Source organism: Chelonus insularis, unplaced genomic scaffold (assembly GCF_013357705.1).
Source record: "Chelonus insularis isolate UGA/USDA-ARS -01 unplaced genomic scaffold, ASM1335770v1 contig_66_pilon, whole genome shotgun sequence".
NCBI classification, from domain to species: Eukaryota; Metazoa; Arthropoda; class Insecta; order Hymenoptera; family Braconidae; genus Chelonus; species Chelonus insularis.
In genome coordinates, this window is record NW_023276695.1 from 773,956 (window position 1) to 797,561 (window position 23,606).

Here is a 23,606-nt window from a genome sequence, read left to right on the forward strand (position 1 = left end):
TTCATGCCAATAATATATGATATAAGGATTTTTCCTAAGAGAAAATAATTTAATTACTTTGACAGAGAATCATTCTATGATAAACTGTATCAAGTAGAATTGCTCTTTAAGACAAATCATTTTTTTTTGCATTTATCTAAATTATTGCTTGGATTGAGGATATACAGAAATACAAAAGGTAAAATAAGAATAACAATAAAATATAGGCAAGGTTGTTTGTTTATTACAATAAATTGATCTTATACAAATAAATTTAGAGCCTTAAGATGATTCATTGCATTCTTCAAAAATGTTTTATGAATTTTTCCATTTTTTGAGTCGATATGTTTTCTATTTCTGAGTCTATTCAAAACAATTAGCAGAAATTATTTCAAATTGTACCCATTTTGCCACTTTACTGTAATACTTTAATCATTTTATAATTATATAATGATGAAATGTAACAAGCTCAGTTTATAAAAACATTTTTCCTATATACCTTTGATTCAGCATCATTCATATGATTATTTAGCAAAACAATTTAAATTAATTTTTTATGAAAAAAAAATCAATTGATAATATACCAATAAATAACACATTTTTCAAGACTTTTTGCCATAAATAAATGTTTAAATTAATACAATTAACTAAATAAATTACACATAGTTATTATTTTACTGTCGAACAAATGTAGAAAACATTTATTCATGCTAGTAGCTTCCTATGAAAAATTCAATATCAGAAGCATGGCCACATTTTCATTCACTATACTATCATTAAACATACTTCATTCCATATTGATAGTAAAAAGATTCACCCTGCTTAATGATAGAAAAAATTAATACCATTTGTGATCATATTACATCCTCTTCATAATCTAGATGATAAGTGTACAAAGAATTGCTGTTATAATGAAAATATAAATAGTCATTTCAAGTCTGTTGAATGAGATAGGATGTAAATGATCCTTTAAAGCTGCCATTACAGTGTAATCAATGAATCAGTTAATGATTATTATATAACAATAATTATTTATAGATAAGTTCAATTAATTAAAAAAAATATAACCGATATTGTGTAATTATGAGTTATCATTTTTTCATCTCCATTATATTATTGAAAATAATCCAGAAAATAATTGTCATGTATGGCTTTTGTAATTAGTTGGCAGTAAAACGCAATTAATTTTTTTTTTCATATCGTATATTGTAAAGTAAAAATTAGGTTAGTTGAAAAAACTCTTCAACAATATTGAGTAACTTGCCTCAGAAATTTTACTCTTCTTAATTATCTCACTCATTTCTGCACAAAAAGTTATTTTTAGCTTATTTCAATAATAAATGTATTGAACTTATATTTATCTTTGTTGATTATAAATGAAAAAAAATATTCGAAAAATTTATAATGAGTTGTGTTTTATTTTTTATTTCAATAAAAGAAAATTAACTGAAATGAATTTATTCAGATTTGTTTACAAGTTCTTTAAATTAATGATATACGACGTACACGATTAAAGTGTAAATGTTTAATAGATAATTCGCAATATGAAGCAGTCTTATGGAAAAGTACGTCGTTGGAAAATGACGATAAATGTCGTCAGTTTTAAAGAGAAATACATGACTGGCAGTTAAAAAATCTGAATGGAAGAAAATGAATTACATTGTCGTTATTATGTTACTTATATTTATATATACAGGAAGAACCACATTGTGTGGTATTTTCATTATTTTTTGTTTTTTCTTTTTTTTTTTGTTTAATTTATACTTATCAATTATTCCTTATTACATAAAATGTCGTTCATTCAACATTTTTAATTACTAATATGATACATAGATAATTTCAATTATCGTACAAACATTATTATCATCACAGTAAAAATATTTCATATTCTTCAACTATTATATTGTATTCTTGTACAGATTGGGCATCACTAATTTCTATATTTACTGCTTCAACCCAATACCTGGGATACCTGCCATATTTATCTTATGGCATTTAACGTTTTCGTCACTATTTTCATTAATTTATAAATTAATATTAACACTCATACGTTTAAGTAGTTGATCATTTCATTTATACATTATATGTCGATTTCTTAACTAAAGTAAAATTATCGGTTGAAAAAATACAAAAGAAAATAGTACTCATTTTATACTCATCTTTTCTTTCTCTCTCATTGGAATATATTGTATTACGTTTATTTTTTGCGAATCATTAATTTTACTTACGAAATACTAAATAATAGTCATTGGTCTAACATTATCGTTACTTCATGAAATTATAGCGATAATTTACAATATCATTTAAAAAGAATTTCTGCCGAAAATCTCCAATCTTATTTTGACTATATAAATCACTATGATTTCTATTATTGCAATCAATTCAAATATTCAAGTAAAAAATTGATATTACAGCAAATTAAGTACTTATTAATATTGATTGAATTTTTTTTTTATATCAAAGGAGATTTTCATTTATATTTTTTAATTTTTTCGAAAAAAATTTTTACTAGTGACAGTCGCGCGAATGTCTTAGAAGTCAGTCTCTTGTTATGTAGCTGCCTTAATAATTTTAATGGTTTTTCAATTAGTAATCAATCGGTAGTAATAATAATGTTGATAATTTGTTAAAATTTATATGTACAAAATGGTGAATTGACGACAGCTGCCGTTTAATAAAAAGCACAAACATCACGAACGTTTGCTGTGAGATTTGAATAAAGTCTTGTATATGTCACACAGAAGTTTGTGTGATTCCATTACCTGAAAGCCAAAGACGTCCGTTGTTCTTTTGATCATTCACTTCGTATTCCGAATCATCGATTTCACAGAGATTGGTAGATAAATCACTGTTACTTGTACCACCTCCAAGGAGGGAATTTCTTTCCTCTAAAGTAGTGATAACAGAACCAATCTCATCAGCATCATCACCTTTGCATCTATTACGTCGAATGCTCGGAAAACCGTAAGGCACTACATCGTCTTCTTCCTCATCGGATTCCAAAGTGCTAAGGCGGCCATTGAGCGGATTTGTCTCATTTTCTGTGTCTGTATGAATATTGTAGTGAGGCAAATATGAATTCGGATGCCTGAGGTAGCTCTCTGAGTCTTTATACTTATATTCTCCTTCGCCTCCGCTGTCTAGAGGATTTAATCGTTGTGTTTCTGCACAGTTATAATTTTCAGAAAATTCTGTACCACACTCAGAATCACCAATGTACTCAGATTCTTGATCCTCATTAAGAGTGGAAATATCTCTTGATGGGTCTATGACTCCGTGCACTGTAAAATATAAATTATTTTAGTTCAAAAAGATAATTTATTCAAAAAATACTTGGATGTTAATGACATAGAAAATATTTAGATGATGTTATTTTTTTGAGAATTTTTAGTAAAAAGAAATATTCTCACAAATTTTAAACCAAGTATTTTGAGAATTATCATTTTTCTTTTGACAAACATTTTTTTTTATTCTTAACGAATTTGTTTTAATAAAATTACAGTGTAAATAAATAAAAAATTTTTTTTTTTGAAGAAAATTCACTTACTGGACGGTAGCTGGTGGGTATTTGATTCGTTACTCTCGTTACTGTGGAAGCTCGACGAATCCGGAACTTCGCTACCAGGTACTTCCGTGATATTAGGAAGAGGGTTCTGACTTGGCCTGACCCAATCTGAGCAGTCCCAGTGATACCCTAAAATACATAATATGAAACAACTGTAATTCGGGACTCACCATGCAGTGTAAATGCGTTAACCAGCATTAGTCGATTCTAATAGTATAAAATCAAGTACAGCGTTTTTAGAAGAAATAGAGCAGTTTTCTCGCAAGCAAAGTCACCCTCGCGTTCAAGATACTAAGCCAATCCACTTACCACCAACGATGCGTGGATCATCTTCTGCAGGTGTAAAAGAGGCGATGGAGATTCCACCTCCGTGAGGTATCCGGCGTGTTGAATTTAGTAGAAGTCCTCCAGTGGTCAGCTCTGGTACCACTGGGCTCGCTCGTTTCAGGTCTGTTAGTACATACACGACACACCGGTGTTAATTTTATCGCCACACCCAGGCATATTTTGAAATTTTTAAAAGGAAAAAAAATTATTCACAATAAAAGATTACATTTAAATTTGTTTCCTATGTGTAGCATTAATTTACTTTTAATGAATGTTTGATCAAAACTTATACCAATTTAGATTTTATATAAAATAATAACTCCAGATAAAATTATAAATGAGTTTTTGAAAGTTATTAAGTTGTTAAAAAATTATTTATTACAAAATGGGAAATTTTGTACAGCTAAAATAAAAATATTGAGTTGAAAACAGTAGTTAAAATCAATTTTTAACATACAGAAAATAAAATATTTTTTTAATAAATTATTCATATAAATGAGAATATCTGATCATTAATTAAAATGAATTATTAAATTTCCCAAAAGAGAAAAATATTCATAAAAATTTTTTTTGTTAGCAAATGATCAAAGGTCGTGAATAAAAAAATGAAATTATTTAACACATTTATCCTTTTTGTGAATAATTTTTTTCCTGAATGTATTAAATAATTAAAAACAGGAGAGAAATAATTCTGCTAGTAAATAAAGCTATAATTCAAATTAAAAAACCACGATGCATGCGAAAAGCGAAATTAAAAAGTATAAAAAGCTATATTATATCGAATAATCTGGAGGTAGGTGACCGAATAATGATTATACTCACCATTTTTAATTTTAGCATTATCACTGATGAATGAAGCAAGATGCATCTGTTCTTGCCAAGTTGATTTATGCAGGCTATCCGTATCACTTCCAGTAGTATTTCCACACACAGGATTAGCAAGAGAAAGGGTTGGATTGGGTACAGGAGTACTGCGGTTCAGGTTCCTCAAATAATCAGGAGGAAAGTTTTCGAGTTCATCACCGGCGCTTCCGTAACTGCGAAGGGTATCAAGATTGTTTAACGCCACAGCTGCTGAAGTACCGTATGTTGGTTCGTTATTCGAACTTGGGGTATAGGAAGCGGGTCTGGGAGGACATTGGGGAGGTTCTCTCTGCAAACAAAATCACACAAACTCCATAAACTTAAAGCAACAAAAAAACCTAATAAACTAGTGCTGCTGCCAAAAATTCAAAAACTCATGCTTAAGAAAAGTTATTGTATTCTTGAGGACAAAGCTAAAGTTCAATACGATAAACGGAAAGTTTTTATGGTTGTTTTATTGTTTATAGGCTATTAGATTCTTTTAAATTTTATATGTACCATGTAAAGAGAATTCATTTCAAATTTACTTTTTATATTTTTTATTTTACTGAGAAGAGTTTTACTTTTTACTTTGAATGAAAAATCATGAAAGTTTTTTATTTATGAATTACGATAATATTATGGTATAAATTTCACCATCAAACATTAAAAAAACATGATGAGATTTTTTACTTTTTATGTTTTTTTACATCATCATGATGTTGAGTCTAGTATAATTTATATTGAAATTAAACTTAGTCCTCAAGTTTAAAAATGATTATTAATACTTGTAAAGAAGAAGCATAACAAATATAATTTACCTGTATAACTTCCAAGTTACTCAGTTTTGAACTGCGTTTAAATTCATGATCATTTGATCTAGCAGAATTGAGTACAATCTGTTTTCTTGTTTCATTGTTGATATTATTAGTACAAGCTCTTGTGCGCTTATTCCTGATTTTTTTGTATGTAACAAAAATTATAATGAGAAAGAGATTAACAAGTAAAGCGACTCCAATCCACATAAGCTGCTCCCAAGTGATGTTGAAGTGTTCAGAGATTATTGGAGTTGAATAAATCGGAGTAATACAGTTAATTCCTGTCGTATTTGGTGGGCAGATACATTTATAGGATCCAACTTCATTAACACAAGTTCCACCATGGAAGCAAGGGTTTGATTCGCATTCATTTATATCCGTTTCACATCGATCTCCAGTAAATCCTTGACACTTGCAAATCGGTCCGTTATTACCTTCTTCACAAGTATTATGAATACAAGGATTTGGACTACAATATCTTCCAAATTCACAACGTTTCCCAGTTAAATTTGGATCAACGCATTCGCAGAAATAATCTCCACCTTCGGGAAGAACTTTACAACGACCTCCATAAAGGCAAGGTGATGAAGCACATGGATCAGTATCAATATCACATACCATTCCTTTAAATCGTCCATGACAATGACACTCATATGTATCTGAATTGATTTCTTTGCATGTTCCACCGTTTTGACAAGGTTGAGAGCCACATACTCCAGGTGGAGAGAGAATTGTTGCTGTATCACAACTGAATTCTACATTAGCAAAGCGCTTCAGTATAACAACATTACTGGCACCACTCATGTGTAAAGGAACGGAAACTTTCGCGATTCTAACGTCATCCATACAACCAACAAATCCTCTTTGAACATCTTCAAAGCCTAGTATCGAGGGATGTTGACGTACTTCAGCACCAAGGTAAAGATCATCGGATTGTAGATTTAAGATGTCGTTTATTCCAGGCGCTGAACCATGAGCAATATGTTTACCGTCGACAATCAATCTTGCATTGTTACTCTCTCGCTCAAGTTGAATTTCGTGCCATTGACCATCGCTTACATACACACTACTAACTCTTACCAGTCCTTCTCCACTTCCTAAATCAAATTTATATTGCGCTGCACCATTCACGATCTCCAATATATTATAATCAACTTTTCCTGCAGCATACATAAGATTTCCAGTTGGTTGGACAGTTCTAATCCTCAGAGAAAGACTTAAACGATCTTCGATTGTTTGTCTTATTTGTGCATTGTCTATTTTATAACAAGCATAACTCTTTCCTCCGAAAGATATCGGATTTCTAGGTACATAACATGACTCATCATGACATTTGGAAATGTCAATGTCACACAAAGGTCCAGCAAACTGTTCAGGACATTGACAAGAATATCCTTGAACTGAAGAATCAGGAATGCAGACTTTAAATGATGGACAAGGATCTCTTGCACATTCATTCACGACATTCTCACAATGATTGCCAGCATATCCTTCTTTACAAGAGCATTCAATTTGATGTTTATATTTAGCAGAAACGAAACTCATGACGTCTGTTGCGACAGCTGTAATTTTATTTTGATCTAAAATTATCCTATCTAAACAATCTCCATAGATACAATGACCTTTATTGCACTTTAATCGAACAATTTCTTCCACTACAAGCTTAGTAGATTCCTCAAGTTCTTCAATATGTTGATTGAGAGCCTCACGAATACTTTCTGATGAGTAGAATCCTGGAGTACCAAAGAGTGGATTAGACTTACGTACTGCGAAGAGTAGGTCGAGATCATTATGAATGGCTTGTCGAGTTACTCGAGACTTAATCACGTTCAAGTCATCTGCCGATGGTTGTACACTAATGATTACAATATCCTTTAATCGACAATTCATAGCATTACGTATTGTTCTGATAAATCCTTTTCTATGGCTCAGAATAAAATCTTCCGGACTGACCTCACGGAATCTCACGATAACAGTATTTTCCAGCATTTTCTCTGTGATTAATTCTACGCTAATTTTAATAATAGCATAAGAATTGAATTTTCCATCTGTTACACTAACATTTAATCTGTATTCTCCAACGTCTAATTTAGGTAGTGCAATAAGAGTGCCGTTATCGCGATCTATTTCAAATAAATCGGTGTTAGGTATTGGAAGTGATGGAACGAGACTAAAATGAAGTGTATCATATTGATCTCTATCACTTGCGTGAACTTTTCCAATTAGTCCGCCTGGGTATTCATCCATGTATGAATTAATAACCACCTCTAAAGGCGTTATTACAGGAGGATATTGAGATTCTTCAATAATTTTGATAGAAACCCAAGCATCAGAAAAGAGCGGTTGACTTCCATTGTCAAATACTCGAATATGTAATAAATAATGATCTTTTACCCTGCTATTAAATTTCATTGCTGTTCTTAGAGTGCCATCCTGTTCCAATCTAAAGGCATCTCCATCATTTCCCGAGCGGAAATCAAACGTGTAAGGCTCAGCGTTTGGTGCAATATCGTTATCAGTTACAATAAATTTAAGGACGACATGGCCGAGCTTCTTATCTTCTTGAATCACTGCTGAGTAGTTAGACTGTGAGAATATAGGTGGATTGTCATTAGCATCCAGAACTTCTACATAGACAACAACAAAATTTTCTAACACAGGTTGACCTCCATCACGTGCATGGACTTCTAGAACGTAATTAGCTGTCGTTTCTCGGTCTAAAGGCGCTGCTACAGTAATTAATCCCGTCTTCTCATCAATTTGAAACTGTTTTAACCGGTCTCCTCGTTCAATGAAGTATGAAATTGTACCGCTTTCGTTACTATCTAGATCATTTGCAAATACTTGGGCCACATAATCTCCATTTTTAGCATCTTCCCGTATTGTTGCTCGATAAGATAGTTGATTAAACATCGGAGCATTGTCATTACAGTCTGTTACAGTGATATTTACTGAAGCATAATTACGTAACGGCGGTATTCCAGCATCAACAGCTTGGATCGTTAAAACATAATCACGCGCTCGCTCGTAATCTAGCTGTTCTGCAATGGAAATTATTCCAGTATTATTGTCAATTTGGAATTTTTTATGTTCATTACCACCTACAATTGAATAATAAACAATGGCATTGATTCCGGTGTCTTTAGATTCTGCGAGTACTCTTACTATTTCCGTTCCCACTTGATCTATCTCAGGAACACTTGCGAAGTATGACTTGGAAGTGAATTCTGGAGGATTATCGTTGATATCTTGAACGTTTACGATTAATTTAGCGGTACTATAGAGCTGAGGAACGCCTTGATCAAGTGCTTTTACTGTAAGATTGTATACTTCTTTGGTTTCTCTATCTAAAGGTTTTGCTAATGTTACTATTCCACTATCTGCGGTAATCAAAAAATGTCCATCAGCTGAATCAATAAATTCATAACGTACTTTTCGATTGATTCCAATATCATTATCAGTTGCATGAACTTTAGTGACAAGTGTTCCCACTTTCACGTCTTCTGGAAGTGCTGTATTATATGTCATCATAGTAAATCTAGGTGCATTGTCATTTATGTCTGATACAATGATTTCTAACTGTGAGGAACACTCCCAATATGCTTTGTCAATGTCTTGAACGTGAGCTGTCAGAGAATATTTCGATTGTGTTTCTCGATCGAGCTGTCCCATAATTTTTAAGACTCCGGTATTTTGATCTAAAGAGAATTTATCGTTATTATTACCATTCATATCGTCAGTTAAATAAAATCGTAGCTTAGCGTTGGCGTCGTTGTCATAATCGGTTGCTAGAACAGTTAGAATAGTCGTGCCTGGGTGTGAGCCTTCTGATAAAACTTCTCTATATCGATATCTCAAGCAATAAGGAGGATTATCATTAACATCTAAGATTTGTACCGTAACTTTCGTTTCAAAAACGAACTTTCCATCGGTTCCTATTACATTCAGTTCATATCTATCAACAGTTTCTCTATCCAGTGCTTTTGCAACATAAACTTCTCCAGTAGATCTAACTTGAAACTGTGATCTTAGATCACCACCAGTGATGTAATACTCTACAGGAGTATGTAAATCAATATCTTTATCTATGGAAACTAATTTTACAACGACAGTACCTGGAAGAGCATCTTCTTTGACAGCTGCAACGTATTCATCGTTGGTAAAAACTGGAGAATTATCGTTATAATCTTTGAGTTTGACATGAACTGATGTTCGTGCAAAGTGTTTAGGATTTCCGTTATCAGTAGCAACAATTTGAAATTTAAATTCTGGCTGTTTTTCTTTATCTAAAGGCACCAATGTTGATATCCATCCTGTATAAGCGTCAACAGTAAACACATTAGCTAATTCTCCAATGTCAGAACCAAACGAATATCTCACTTCACCATTACTACTGAGATCTTCATCATGAGCGATGACTTTGAGGATTGACGTACCTTCCTCTATGTTTTCTGCAAGACTAATCACGTACGGAAGGCTTTCGAACTTAGGATCATGGTCATTCTCGTCCAAAACTTGAAGAGATATTTCAGCAAAGGCTGTTAATGGAGGTGTCGAGTCAGTTTCAGCTAAAACGCCAATTACGTGATGATCTTTCAACTCTCTATCTAAGCTGTTAGCTAAGCTTATCTGACCTTGTTTATTGATTACGAATAATTTTGCATCGTCACCCGCAGATATTATTCGATAATTCACTGTACCGTTATAGAATGCTTTCAATCTTGTTATTGGTGTACCTACAGTGGAGGCTTCTGAGATGAAGAATTTATCTTCTTTACTTTCAAACACCGGTGGAATATCTTTTTGGCTCATAAAGTATACCGTAAAAGGTACGTCAGTATGATGAGAATTTATTCCTTTGTCAGAAACTCGAATAAAAAATTCAAATAATTGATTCTCTAAAGGACCTGCATTTTTTAGCATAAATACAGCTCCAGTCTCCGGATTTATACCGAAAAGATTTTTTATTTCAGAGTTTGGTGGTTCTAAAATGGAATATTCTAACTTTGCACCTTCTTCATTGTCTAGATCATATGCTTTCACCCACGTAAATGGAATGTTTGTTGATATATTACTGTAAACTGATATTTTATATTCTTGAAAGTAGAAAGCTGGTGGGTTATCATTCTCATTGCCAACTTTAACACGTACAGTTACAAATCCTGATCTTCCACCATCGTCTGTTGCCATCACAGAAATTTCGTAGAATTTTTGTGATTCTCTATCTAATTTTTTACGGGTTGTTATTTCTCCTGAGGAGCGGTTTATATCGAAGATATCACGCATTAAAGCTGATGGAATAGAATAAACAATATTTCCGTATTCACCAAAATCTCGATCTTCTGCCAAAACTGTTGTTACTAATCTTCCTGGTAATTGATTTTCCATTACGGTGACTTCAATTAAAGGATTTGGAAACTTCGGATCGTGGTTATTGGCTGGTAAAATTTCAATTTTTACTCTTGTAAAGCTTGTATAAACCCCATCAGTCACAGAGACGTTTAACATTGTAAGCTTCTGCTCACCAAAATTTTGCATATTTATAAGGCTTATAATTCCTGTTGATTGATCAATACTATAAGTCTGTTGATCGTTACCACCAACAATTGTGTATGTGAGTTTTTCATCCACATAATCGGGATCACTTGCTGTCACAACTGTTACAAATTGACCACGCTCCGCATCCTCAGAGAGAGAACATGTGTATGATGGTTGTTCAAATTTCGGTGGATTATCATTCATGTCAATAACCGTAACCCAAACATGAGCCGTGCTTGACAACGGTGGAATACCTTTGTCCGTTGCAATTACAGTGAAGTGATGAGAATCATGACTTTCATGATCAAGAGATCTCTTTAGAAATATGATTCCTTCATCTGGATCAATATGAAAGAGATCGTGACTATTCTCAGTATCGTTTTGAATAGTATATATAACTTCTTGATTTATTTCTGTAACAATAAAATATCTTATAATTAACAAACTTTATTTTACTAATAAAATTAAATTTTTTCTCGTTTATTACAAGTATTAGACTCTAAGATATTGATTTTTTAGATAAAAATATTATGCTGAAATTAAGTGGATGTTTTTCCAGTTGGAAAGATTCTATCAAGTTACTCTAGAAGCTTTTTTCACCAACAAACAATGAAAAACTTGACTGTGTTGTAAAAATTTTTAATTTACAAGATGAACAGAAAAAAAGGTATTCGTAACTTTATTTACAAAAACAAGCGGTAAAGTTATTTTATTAATATTTATATCGTTGATAATTTAATTTAAAACTTTTTTATCGTAAAATACAATTTCTAATCATTCTCGTTTAATAGTTATATTTAATATATTAGTATTATATTAAATTGTATTATTAGTTAATAATTAAATTATTATCTTACCAGTATCATTATCCCTTGTTGTAACTTTCAATATTGAAGTTCCAAACGGTGCAGCTTCCGAAACAGATATGTTGTAAGAATCTTGATCGAACTCTGGCGGACAATCATTCACGTCTTTAACAAGAATGCTGACGAGAACTTCGGCATAAACTCCTGACACACTATCAGTTGCTCGCACAGTAAGTTCATACTGTTTTTTCTGCTCATAATCCAGTTCATCCACCACATAAACTGCACCTATAGTTTATCGAAAAGCAAATTGTAGGCCCAAAGCGTAAAATATATAGCTTATTGCTGACGAGCAAGTACATTCATTTCATTGAATACATGAATGCAAATATAAACGATAAAAAAAAAATAATTGATTTGATTACAATTTTGATTCAATGAAAAACATGAAAACTATTATAATTTATGGAGTTCAGTGAATAATAGCTTGAATGTTGGTGCTGGACAAATCATTAATTTCATAAAATAAGACGAAAATAATTTACATAATAAGAGGTTATTTTTATGAAGCTTGAATATTATTAACGAAACTAGTGAATTGTTCTTTCTAACATTCATTTTTAAATTTTTGAGTTCGATTTATAGTCTAATTTTCATTTTTTTGTCTTATTTTACTTTTTAGACAGTATTCACTTATTGAAAAAATTAAAAGATTTTTTTTTCTTATTAGAATTTAAAAAATTTTAATTGTAATTATAAATTAATGTTATTGGAGCATTTAGATTATACTTAATTTTTCTGAAAAGGTTTTGAATCTTTAGTTTGACTGGCCTTTTCCCGAAAAAATCGGCTGAATATTTTTAAGCTTGACAGATTGTACCTAAATCTCTTTCAAAAATCTCTGACAATTTGTTTCGCCCAGATATCACGATAAAAATTTAAAATCATATTTTTAGCTTTACGATTGAGTTATTTAAAGATAAATAATTCCTTTTAAAATAACTCAAGCTACTAAGACACTCTTTTCACCACATTTTGATTTATTTCACTGTAATACTTTGCTTGGCAATTTTACTGCAATAAAATGAAATTATTTTATCTTTGATGTATCAATAATCTTCTTTTTCGAAGAAAAACTTTTTGGTAAGTATTTGTAAAGTATCGTTTACTTTAAAGCATCAGTTTAAAAATCGTTCATTACAATGATTAACGAAAAAAGTCCAAAAAAGAATTCTGATGCTAAAAGCAGCACTATTCAAATGCTGCTACAAGAATTCACTTTAAATTTTTTTCTCTTTTTTAGTTTAGTTACTTTGATGAATTGTCAAAGCTATTCTAACCAATATTACAAAAATTTAAATTCTAATAATGTTTTCTGGAAACGAAAGATCTTTTAATTTTTTATACAAGTGAATAATTGAAACGAAAAAATAACAAATAACTTTAAAAAATCAAAACAAAAAATATAATAAAGTGTAATTCATGCTTGCAAATGCATCTGGATGGATAAATGAATGACACTTATGGTTAGTAACGATTGTAGAAATACAACTACAAATGCTTACTGTTAGAAAGATCACAAAGCAAACGTGCGTGAATTTATTTTTTTTTGAATTTTTAAAATTAGACATAAAAGTGCAAAATCATGATTTGGCTTAAATTTGTACAGCAACACAGCAATTCAATAAAACGAGATTTTTTATACTCACAGGGGCCATTGTTATTGTCAGGGGCTGCGAAACAGGGAGATACAAGAATACTTTAATTTCTAATTTTCAATCAAGCATTTTTAAAAAGGGTAGAAATTTTAGATAATCAACAGATACCAAATAAAATTTTATTTGAAGAAAGATTAAAAAATTTTTTTTAAATCAATAAGTAAGTATTTAAATTTATTTTATTATTTATAAAGAGAAGAGACTATTTGTAAGTAGATGTTTTCACTTACCCGTATTAAAGTTGAGGGCAAATTCCTCAAAGTCATTGCCTTTGGTGATGCTGTAGATAAGCTTTCGATCTAAATCTGATTTGGCTTGAATAGAAAGTGACAGAGGAGAATCAACCTCGATGTTTTCAAATACTTCTGCTGTATAAAACTGCATATCAAACGATGGCATGGAACGGTCAATCACTTTGACATTGACTGGAACTTCGATAGAACATGGTGTTAGACCTGAATAAAGTATTGATCATCATTAGTCATCTATTTAATATAATACATAATTTTCTGTTCATAAGTACTCTTTAAAACCTATTAAGGTATTTTAATAGGTTTGAGCATAACTGAGACGATTATTCTAAAATCTATAAAGAGAATTATAATGAACCGATCTTCGTATAAAATTATCTTTAAATCCTAGATATATTCTAATGAATCAACTCATGGATGCTATTGATATTCTATGAGATGAATTGTTTGAAAAAATATTATATAAAAAAAAATCCATGAATTAATATTTACAGTTGAACTGCAACCTATGTGTGTTAATCCTTTGACATATACGGGTCATGTGTGTCCTATCATTCATCAAAGGATTAGAGGATCAAAGGATTGAAGTATCGATTTCATCCTCAGATTTTTTGGGTACATTAGACGGTTAATAAAATTCAAGAAAAAATAAAAAAATTGATTAAAAAAACAATTTCATAATTATTGATAATATTATACGTGCAATTTATTTTTTGCATAAAAAAAAGTTTATAAAAAGTGCTAAACATTTCGAATCATTCCAGCATGACTAATTAGTACACATACATAAAAGTTTTGTTGACTTATTTTAAAGAAAAAAGTTTAAATATCCAAAGTTTGTCTCAAAAGTACAAGCACAAAGAATAAAATTAGTGGATGTATATCTTTATTTAGCTTTCTTAGTGTTCAAAATCTCCACAAAATTTTCCAACAAATTTAATGTTTTTTTTTCTAAATGAATGGATAAAAAAATTGATACTTTTATAAAATTTTTAAATAAAACTTTTACAAAAAAATGAAAATAATTTCCGAAACATAAACAATGATCAAAAACTCACATATTAAATCTTCGCGAAACGAAATTCTTATTAAACTCTTATTAAGTTCTCTCTAAATTCTTTAGGGGTTCTATCAAATTTACAATCTTTGCTAATCAATGAGAAAATAATTATTTAAGGGCTCATTAATTAACTTACCGCCATCATAGGCACCTATAGTTAGCTGATATTCACGATTGTGGCCTTCCAGATTCTGTTTAAGAGAAATTTCTCCTGTTTTTCGTGAAACTCTGAAGAGTTCACCGTGCCCTTTCTTCAATTCGTACCGCACTTCTCCGTTATCGCCACTATCCATATCGACTGCGTGAACCTGGTTTACCAAAGTTTTATTAGGAAAGTTTGGAATTGAATAACATAGACATAGACAAATAATATCGCAAACTTTTTACTACCTTTGTGATGACACTGCCTTTTTGAGCATCCACTGAAACGACAGCATAGTACGGGAGATTGACAAACATTGGGCAATTGTCATTGATGTCAAGAATCGTTACATTGACGATAACATGAGCTACTCTTGGTTTTTCACGATCTGGAGGATGACTTTTAGCTTCAATAATAAGTTCATAATGACTCTTCATTTCTCTGTCAAATCGTTTTCCAGTTGTTCTTATAGCACCCGAAGTTGGTCCTATTTCAAACATATCAGTTGGACTTAGAATACTGAAGATGATATGCTCATTCAATGCACTTCCGAGAACATTCACTACCGCCACCGTCATTATTTTTGTCGAGTTCTCCATTATCGTGCCTTCGTAAATGCTCTTTTGAAACACAAGACCAGAGTTCTCTGATTCCTCGACCTTGACGTCGACTTGAGTCACGCTTGAGTATTTCCCATCGGATACACGAACATCAAGGAGATACGATTTCCATATATACTCTGTATTACGTACTGTAATCATTCCTGTTTGTGAATCTATGTCAAATGTGTCATTTTTATTTCCATCAATTATATTATATCTTAGCGGCATTCCCTTTGGGTTATCCGGATCAATGGCTTCAACTTTCACAATCATAATATTTTTATAGGTAGGTAAAAGAAGTGTAGCATTGTAGTGGTTTTTCAGAAACTTGGGTGGACAATCATTAATATCTATAATAGAAATTATGACTTTGGCAGTAGTTTCTGACGACAGTTTAGGTTTTCCAAGATCTGAAACTTTAACGTGAAATTCAAAATTAGGTATTGTTTCATGATCGAGTTCCATAACCGTTCTTATAGCACCAGTACTTGAGTCAATGTGGAAGAATTTTCTAGGTAAGTCTTCAACGATGTCGTAACTTAATAAAGCATTTAACTCTGAGTCAGCGTCTTCAGCTTTAATAACTAGAGGAGAACTTGAGTTCGTTAATACTAGGGAGCCAATACTTGCACCTTCACTTATTTCTCCATTATAAATTGCCTGTAAAAACTTTGGAGGATTATCATTTTTATCTAATACGTGAACTATGACACTACACATAGCAGAAGCACCCGCCATATTTGTAGCAGTTACAGTAAGATTGTAAAATTTATTTTTTTCATAATCTAATCGATTCTTTGTTGTGATTACTCCTGTACTCGGATTGATAAAGAACATATCTCCTTTATTGCCTCGGGTCAATTCAAATTGCAATGACGATGTGCTCCTGGCCTCGACATGCTTCACATATGTTCCAATTTGTTGGTTCTCATAGATTTCAGCAGCAAGCTCTCGTTGTGAAAATCGTGGAGGTGCATTATCTGCCATAGTAACCAACACATCAACAGGAACTGTATTTGTTAGTGGTGGAGATCCATGATCTGTAGCCTTTACAAGAAGAATGTATTCGGAAATTACACTGAGATCGAGTTCTCTTGCAATCCGTATGACTCCGAGGTCAGGATCAATTGTAAAAACATTACCAACATTCCCTGAGGTAATGGAATACGTTATTCGAGCATTGTCACCCCTATCACGATCAATTGCAGTCACTTCTACAACAGCCGCACCAATTGGTGAGGTTTCAAAAACTTTTCCGTGAATCATTTCGTTTGTAAATTCAGGAACGTGATCATTATGGTCATAAACTGTTACAATTACTCTTGCGTAATTTCTTTTGGCTGGAGTTCCCTGATCTCGAACCATAACAGTAAGTACATGCTCCTCGATTGCTTCACGATCCAAGTAATCGTTCAACGTAATTGTGCCAGTTATTGAGTCTACATGGAATATCTCCAACGATTGTTGACTTTGTGCGGCATGGAGACTATAAAATACCTTCTTGTCTTCGTCTTTATCGCTTGCATGAAGCTGTAAAACTGTCTCACCCTTGTCAACGTTTTCCGATATTGCTACTCTGTATATATTCTCTGAAAACTCAGGCCGATGATCATTGATATCAATCACAGTGACCAATAGTTGTGTCGTTGTTGTGTAAACGCCATCAGTGACGGCGATAGTAATATTGTAAAAGTTTTGCGTCTCCCAATCTAGTTTCTTCGCCAGAAGCACGTTTCCATTATCTCGACCAATGAAAAACTCATCATGCTTGTCGCCGTCTACAATATCATACCACAATGTATCTCCATCTTTGTCTGTAGCTTGAACAAGAGCTACAAGGAATCCAACGTGATCGCTTTCAGTTACAGCCGCAGTCTGATTGTTTGTCTTGAAAACAGGTGGATACTTGGAATTTTTTGGAGTCTCTACCACTTGTACTGACACCCGAGTTTGATGACTTCTTTGTGGTTCACCATTGTCGGACGCTCGAATCTAGAATTGATAAAATAGGAAAAACGTTTGTTATCGATTGGAAGACAGTAAAAATGTCTCGAATTATTTTGTTGATAGTAAACAACAAATAGTTGTATTGATTGTAAATGTAAATGTTCATCGTAGCTTTGCTTTTATTGATGATTTCTTTGTTTAATATTGACTATGTTATGTTTAAATTAGAATTTATTTGAATTAATTAAATAATGAAATTAATACTTGAATTGATTCTATCTTTGGGCAGTAATTAAATGTCAACTGAGTCACGAAATTATCTAAATAATCGAATATCAATTTATTTTGTACTCTATTTTGATTAATTATTGAAATCGAATTCAAATAATGAACTATTATTTTGTTAGTAGTTATTAATATCAGCAATTACCCAGAAATACATACATTTTATTTACTCCAATTTAAGTAAAATTTTTTTGAACTCTAAAAATATGAAAAGAAATTACTTCATGAAAAAAATATTTATTCTTCTGAGAACGAAATATAGAATACTCTTATTAATGAATATATAAAATTGTGATACTAAGAAGAAAGAAGGATGTTTGCGAATAACAAAAAATTTTCTTTCCCCAGTAAATTTTAAAGAGTTCTTTTTATTTACAACTCTTGCTTTAAGAATATTTTTTTTAATGTCGTTAATAAAATGAAATTAATGTAGAAATTGTTTTTCTTATTTTACTGTTTCAATTTTAATGAAATGTTTTTATGAGTGAATGAAAAACACTTTCTCATGTCGATTCAACTTACCATCATCTCGTACTCTTGAGAAACTTCAAAACCTTTTTGAGAATAGACCATTCCTGTCGTTGGATGAATACGAAACTTGCCTTTTCCACGTCCACCTTTGATGCTATACTGAATTCTTCCATTCTCACCCTCATCTTTGTCATAAGCAAGTACCTAGTTTGGAATAATGAAAAGGAAATAATTACACGATTCACTTTATAAATAGGCATAATTTATATGATTGACTGGACGTTTGTGCATCATGTAATAAATTTACTGCCATGGATATATTTTCTTTTAAGTTGACCCTTTAATAATCTATTTAGACTTATATTTATTTGTATTTAGTATGATGACAAGTATGAAGAGTATGATTTAACACAGCTATAAAAATGAATATTAAGCATTACATTCTCATTCTTCATGCGTTACACAGATAACCCGGACTAAGGCTGAACTTCACACTGACTTTGATATAAAGTGCTTGAAAGATTCAGTAATAAATAAAAGAAAAGGTACCTTAAACGTGTGATTTACCATGCGACATCCGATCTTATCGATTTGACTTTGAACAATGATGGTGTGTAGAGCTAATATAAGTTTCACACAATGCACATAAAAGTGCAAAAAATATACGCAAATATATGCAAAGATTACTTGTCTTCACGTTAACTGGATCTTTGATTCGAAAGGTGACGAAACATTACACGGCATACGGAATATGATTATTAATGCTACTCACGATCCATTCTCATTCGAAATTCGTAGAGCAAAAGCAAGTATACATTTAAGGCATACATATGTATAGAAAAAAATGCAATCATGATAAAAATTAATATTTAAGGCTCTCCAGAATTTGAAAGAAATTAAATTCTATTCGGAGTATACAGAAATTAATATATAGTTGCTAGTAGTAAATATGAAATATTTTGTTTTAATGTAGACTAAAAAATTACGAAGAAAATTACACAGTAATTTTTACTCGCAGTTTTCATATGAAAAACGCCATGTTGTTTGTAATTATCTAGAAGAGACATCTAGGCCAATAAAACCATTATCAATCAAACAGGAAGTTTTATTATCGATTTTTTCGTAATTGTCTATTGAATGGTTTGAAGTTAGATGCAAATTTTTTTAAAGGTGACGCATTGTAAACTTCACACTTAACATTATGGTAATTTTTATCATGTAATTTTCTTCGTACAACATTTTCGTTTTATTGTAGTCATTAATAAGTTGCAATAACAAAAGCGTAAAACATTTTTCCTTGAAATTACTTTCAATAAAATAGTAGATTATTTTCTTTTTACTCAGTAAGATATATAAAGATAAATTCATCTTTTACAATGAAATTGCTTAATTAAACAAAAAGTTCGTAAAACTTACAGTTGAATAATCATCGATACTTATAAAATTTTTAATATTCTTTGTTACAAATTTCTTCATCGTGCTTATTGAAAAAAATTTATTTTTATGAATAAGTTTCTATCTTGAGTCAAGAAAATTTTTCTGGAATCAGAAAAACTTTTAATAAGAAAAAATAATTAAAATAAGATAAATGTAAGAAGAAAATTAATAAGAAAGATAGGAAAAAATTCATCAATTTGATTTTCACTTGATTGAACAAAATAAAAAGTGTAATAATGTCGAAACTTTTTGTCTGAATCAAATAAATAGAAGCATCAATAAAAGTCATAAAGGTAATTGCATTGGAACTCTTTTGATCAATTATAAATATAATAGTTACATAATGAAATATTTCAAAATCAAATTCTTTTTAAAGGCAAAAAATTACATATTATGAAATGTTTCATTGAGTAATATTCTTCATTTTTATTGAAATTAAATTTCCAAAATGCTTTACAGCTTTAGCTATTTTTCATGAAAAATGCTGTTTTAATTTAATTTTCAATATTACTCTTGTAAAAATATTTTGTATAGACTCGATACAGTATGTGCATAATCTATCAACAGCTTTATGGTCTTTCAATATAAACATACCAATTACAATTATTTTATCAATAATCTAAACTTTATTTAACAAATAAATATTTCAATTGCAGCAGTGACATCAAATCATTTGCCGATTGGAATTTCAATCGTAATTTGACATTTCCCAAATATGGATATAAATGGAAACTTGTAAGTATTTTTACTCTGTGATGACAAGCAAATCAAATTCAAGTGATGCTTAATGTAATTTGACAAAAAATTTATTACAGATGAATTTCGTAATCCTTGATGGTGTTTAACTAATCTTCGGTAAGTCAAATTTTGAAAACTTAATGATAAATTAAATTTAATACTTTAACAGATATTTCTCAATTAAATACACCGTCTATGTTGTTTTAATATAAACAAAACTGTGTAGAAATATAATACATCCTGTATATGATCTACATAAAATATTTTTACACGAGTAAAACTTGGAAACATAGATATGTTATGTTATATGATTAAAAAAAGAAATAAGAAAGCTTCATTTATAATAGTCAAGGCATACTCGAATAAATTTATTCGCTTGTTGATTTATTAGACAATCGCCATGATTATTGTTTAACGTGGCGAGTATTTGCAGACGTGCCCAAGTTTTGAAATCCTTACCCTGAAAACACGATCTCCTGACAAGGTGTCGGGGCTATATGTCTCCCATGTTCCATTCTCGAGCAGCGTATCGCTATCTCTCGAAAGGTCGTATGCCCGAGAGCGGTTCCTCGATTTCTGTCGAGAACGAGAGGACGGCTTTTAACTTTTTCATTCAATTTTTTTCATTTTCATAACTCGAGTCTCTCGCAAAATTCGTTAGTTCTTCGTTGTATTCAGTTATTGACCCAGTTAAAATGTATTTACTTTAACTAAATGTATAAGAGATGCACAATATGGGTCGGGTGATTAAAACTTTTTAAATTTAGCATGTGTTTTGTCACATAAACTCTTCTTTAACAAACTTGATTAAGACAATAACAGAGAGATAGGCGTATATAGTGAGCCTACATTTATCGTATTATTTATTAAGATACGTCGGTTATGTATCAGAGCATGATAGAATCAAATTTGCATTTTATAAGGAATATTTATATGACATAAAAAGGTCACATGTATATGATTCTGACGATTTATGTGATACACATTGATTTTATGTGGCTCATATTCTATTCCAATAAAGCAACCTATAATTCAATTATTTTTTCATTTTTGTAGAGAAAGATATTGTTTTGAATATAAAAGTGATATTTAAAAAAAATACTGATAGTAAAAATAAAAATCAACCTTAATTAGATCAATAAAAAGTATTGGAATGTAATATAGAATAAAAAGTTATTACGGTAATATATATATCTAGCTTTTCAATATGTTTCATATGCAAGATCTTCAGAACGTTTGTTCACGGGTAATAAATTGATTTTAAAGTATAGTTTACAAGGAAGAAAAGCATTATTTAATTCTGGAGGAGCATCGTTAATTACTACATTATCAATTTATGTTTGCTTATAACAACAGTTGATAAATCAATTTTTCTTGCCCACACCACCAACTGTCATTCAAAGAGCAACAGAACTTTCAGATTATTGCAAATAATAGAACTACAAGAATTGAAAATGATAACAAAATAGCTCAAAATACAATAAAAGATCATTCTTTACCTGGAAGAGTGGCTTATCGATGTCTGGAGAGGCTGGAATACGAACAGTATAAAACTTTTGTTCAAACTCAGGACCATGATCGTTGATGTCCTCAACTTTGACTATTACACGAGTCGTTGATGACAGAGGTGGTATTCCATTGTCCCTCACAGTTACCTGGAACAATGAAGAGTAATAATAATTATTATTATTATTCATATTAGTTTCAGATGTAATGTAACTAAAACTTTTTCCACATGTTTCATTAATACAATGAATTTAAACCAAGTAATATCTTTTACATGAACTAAAAATTAATTTAAAAGCATCATTTTATCAAGAATCTCTAGCTCAAAAGATACTATAATTTTATATTGAATTATATTATACGCCAATGATATAGACGTAACAGAATTTAAAACTTACACTGTCAAAGCTTTTAGGTAAAAATATTCTAAAATTTTTGATGAAATATATTGTAGAGAATAAGCGAATTTGAGTCAATCAAGCTGAATTTGACTTGATTAAATTCAAACAAATGATGCAAAAAAAGTCATTCAATAAGATTCAATTAGATTTAGAGAGAATTCATTGCACACTACCTAGAACTAATTCTATAGTACTTGAGAATGGTTTAAATTTTGGTAAATTCAGGTTAACGCAATGATTAATTATATTTAAATAAATCAAATCTGATTGGTTAATGGCTTTGAATTAACAGAAATAATTAAGTTCGTATCATATTGATATAATATAATTACATGTGTAATCATGATTACTAATTAATTAATATTCTAAATGACTATTCTAGATTATTCAAAATATTCTTTTTAGACATGATTTGGACTACATTGAAGATAATAGGTAGAAAGAAAGTTGTTGATAAATGTGATTGAGTAGAGTGTAAACATGACAGATCTGATTGGGCTAAACCTAACGTTGTATCACACTAGGGCTATCAAGATCTAATTAAATTTAGTTAGATGTAGATAACATGAGTGTCATACAGTATCAAGCAAAATTGAATCTAAGTGGATCTAGATAGTTATTATATATTGTAGAATCTAACCAAGTTGGGTCAACAGGAACTGGTTAATTTTCATGAAATGCTACCAACATAAACAATATAACAGTGGAACAAAATAAATCCAATTGGATTTAGATATTTGTTCAAAATTTCTGAAATAAATTGTATAATCTTTTCTTCAAAATTTAGTTTAGTATATTTTTTAATTTTATCATAATTAGCAATAATTAAAACGCTCACAAGCAGTCATTGATAAAGAGTGTTAGTTAAGTTATTAACTGATTAAATATTTAATTATAAGCTTTTAGAAATAGAGTTTAAAGTATGAATAACAAATTCAAAAGATGGTAATATAAAGATTAAAGGCCTTAATTTTACATAAGGAGCTTCTTTGAATTTTCTTATTTTTCATTGAAATACATGTTTTTCAAGAAGATCTTCATCTTGAAGTCACTAATGAATAATATTATTCAACCTCCTAAGGGTGATTTTTTTTAATTTCAAAAAAATCTAAACTAATCATATAAACCATTTTATAAATTAAAACTCTTCTATCTTTATCTAATTACTTAAA

The 23,606-nt window shown here is 30.7% G+C and overlaps 1 protein-coding gene across 5 annotated transcripts in view; it reads right to left on the reverse strand.

The window, feature by feature from the left end:
* Positions 1–201: 201 nt before the first annotated feature.
* The window catches only part of kug (kugelei), a 157,826-nt gene continuing 134,421 nt past the window's right edge, over positions 202–23,606 (reverse strand). The window contains exons 6-18 of one of the 5 annotated variants that reach the window (XM_035089466.1): positions 22,027–22,182; positions 20,987–21,103; positions 18,404–18,556; positions 15,296–17,641; positions 15,042–15,213; positions 13,825–14,049; positions 13,586–13,609; positions 11,928–12,164; positions 5,536–11,483; positions 4,694–5,024; positions 3,854–3,994; positions 3,527–3,673; positions 202–3,260 (exon numbers count right to left, since the gene is read on the reverse strand). In XM_035089466.1, coding sequence (XP_034945357.1) covers positions 2,713–3,260; positions 3,527–3,673; positions 3,854–3,994; positions 4,694–5,024; positions 5,536–11,483; positions 11,928–12,164; positions 13,586–13,609; positions 13,825–14,049; positions 15,042–15,213; positions 15,296–17,641; positions 18,404–18,556; positions 20,987–21,103; positions 22,027–22,182 — 10,545 coding nt within the window. In that variant the 3' untranslated portion in view covers positions 202–2,712. The remainder of the gene's footprint in view (positions 3,261–3,526; positions 3,674–3,853; positions 3,995–4,693; positions 5,025–5,535; positions 11,484–11,927; positions 12,165–13,585; positions 13,610–13,824; positions 14,050–15,041; positions 15,214–15,295; positions 17,642–18,403; positions 18,557–20,986; positions 21,104–22,026; positions 22,183–23,606) is intronic. The other 4 variants (XM_035089469.1, XM_035089467.1, XM_035089471.1 and 1 more) reach the window with 4 other exon arrangements.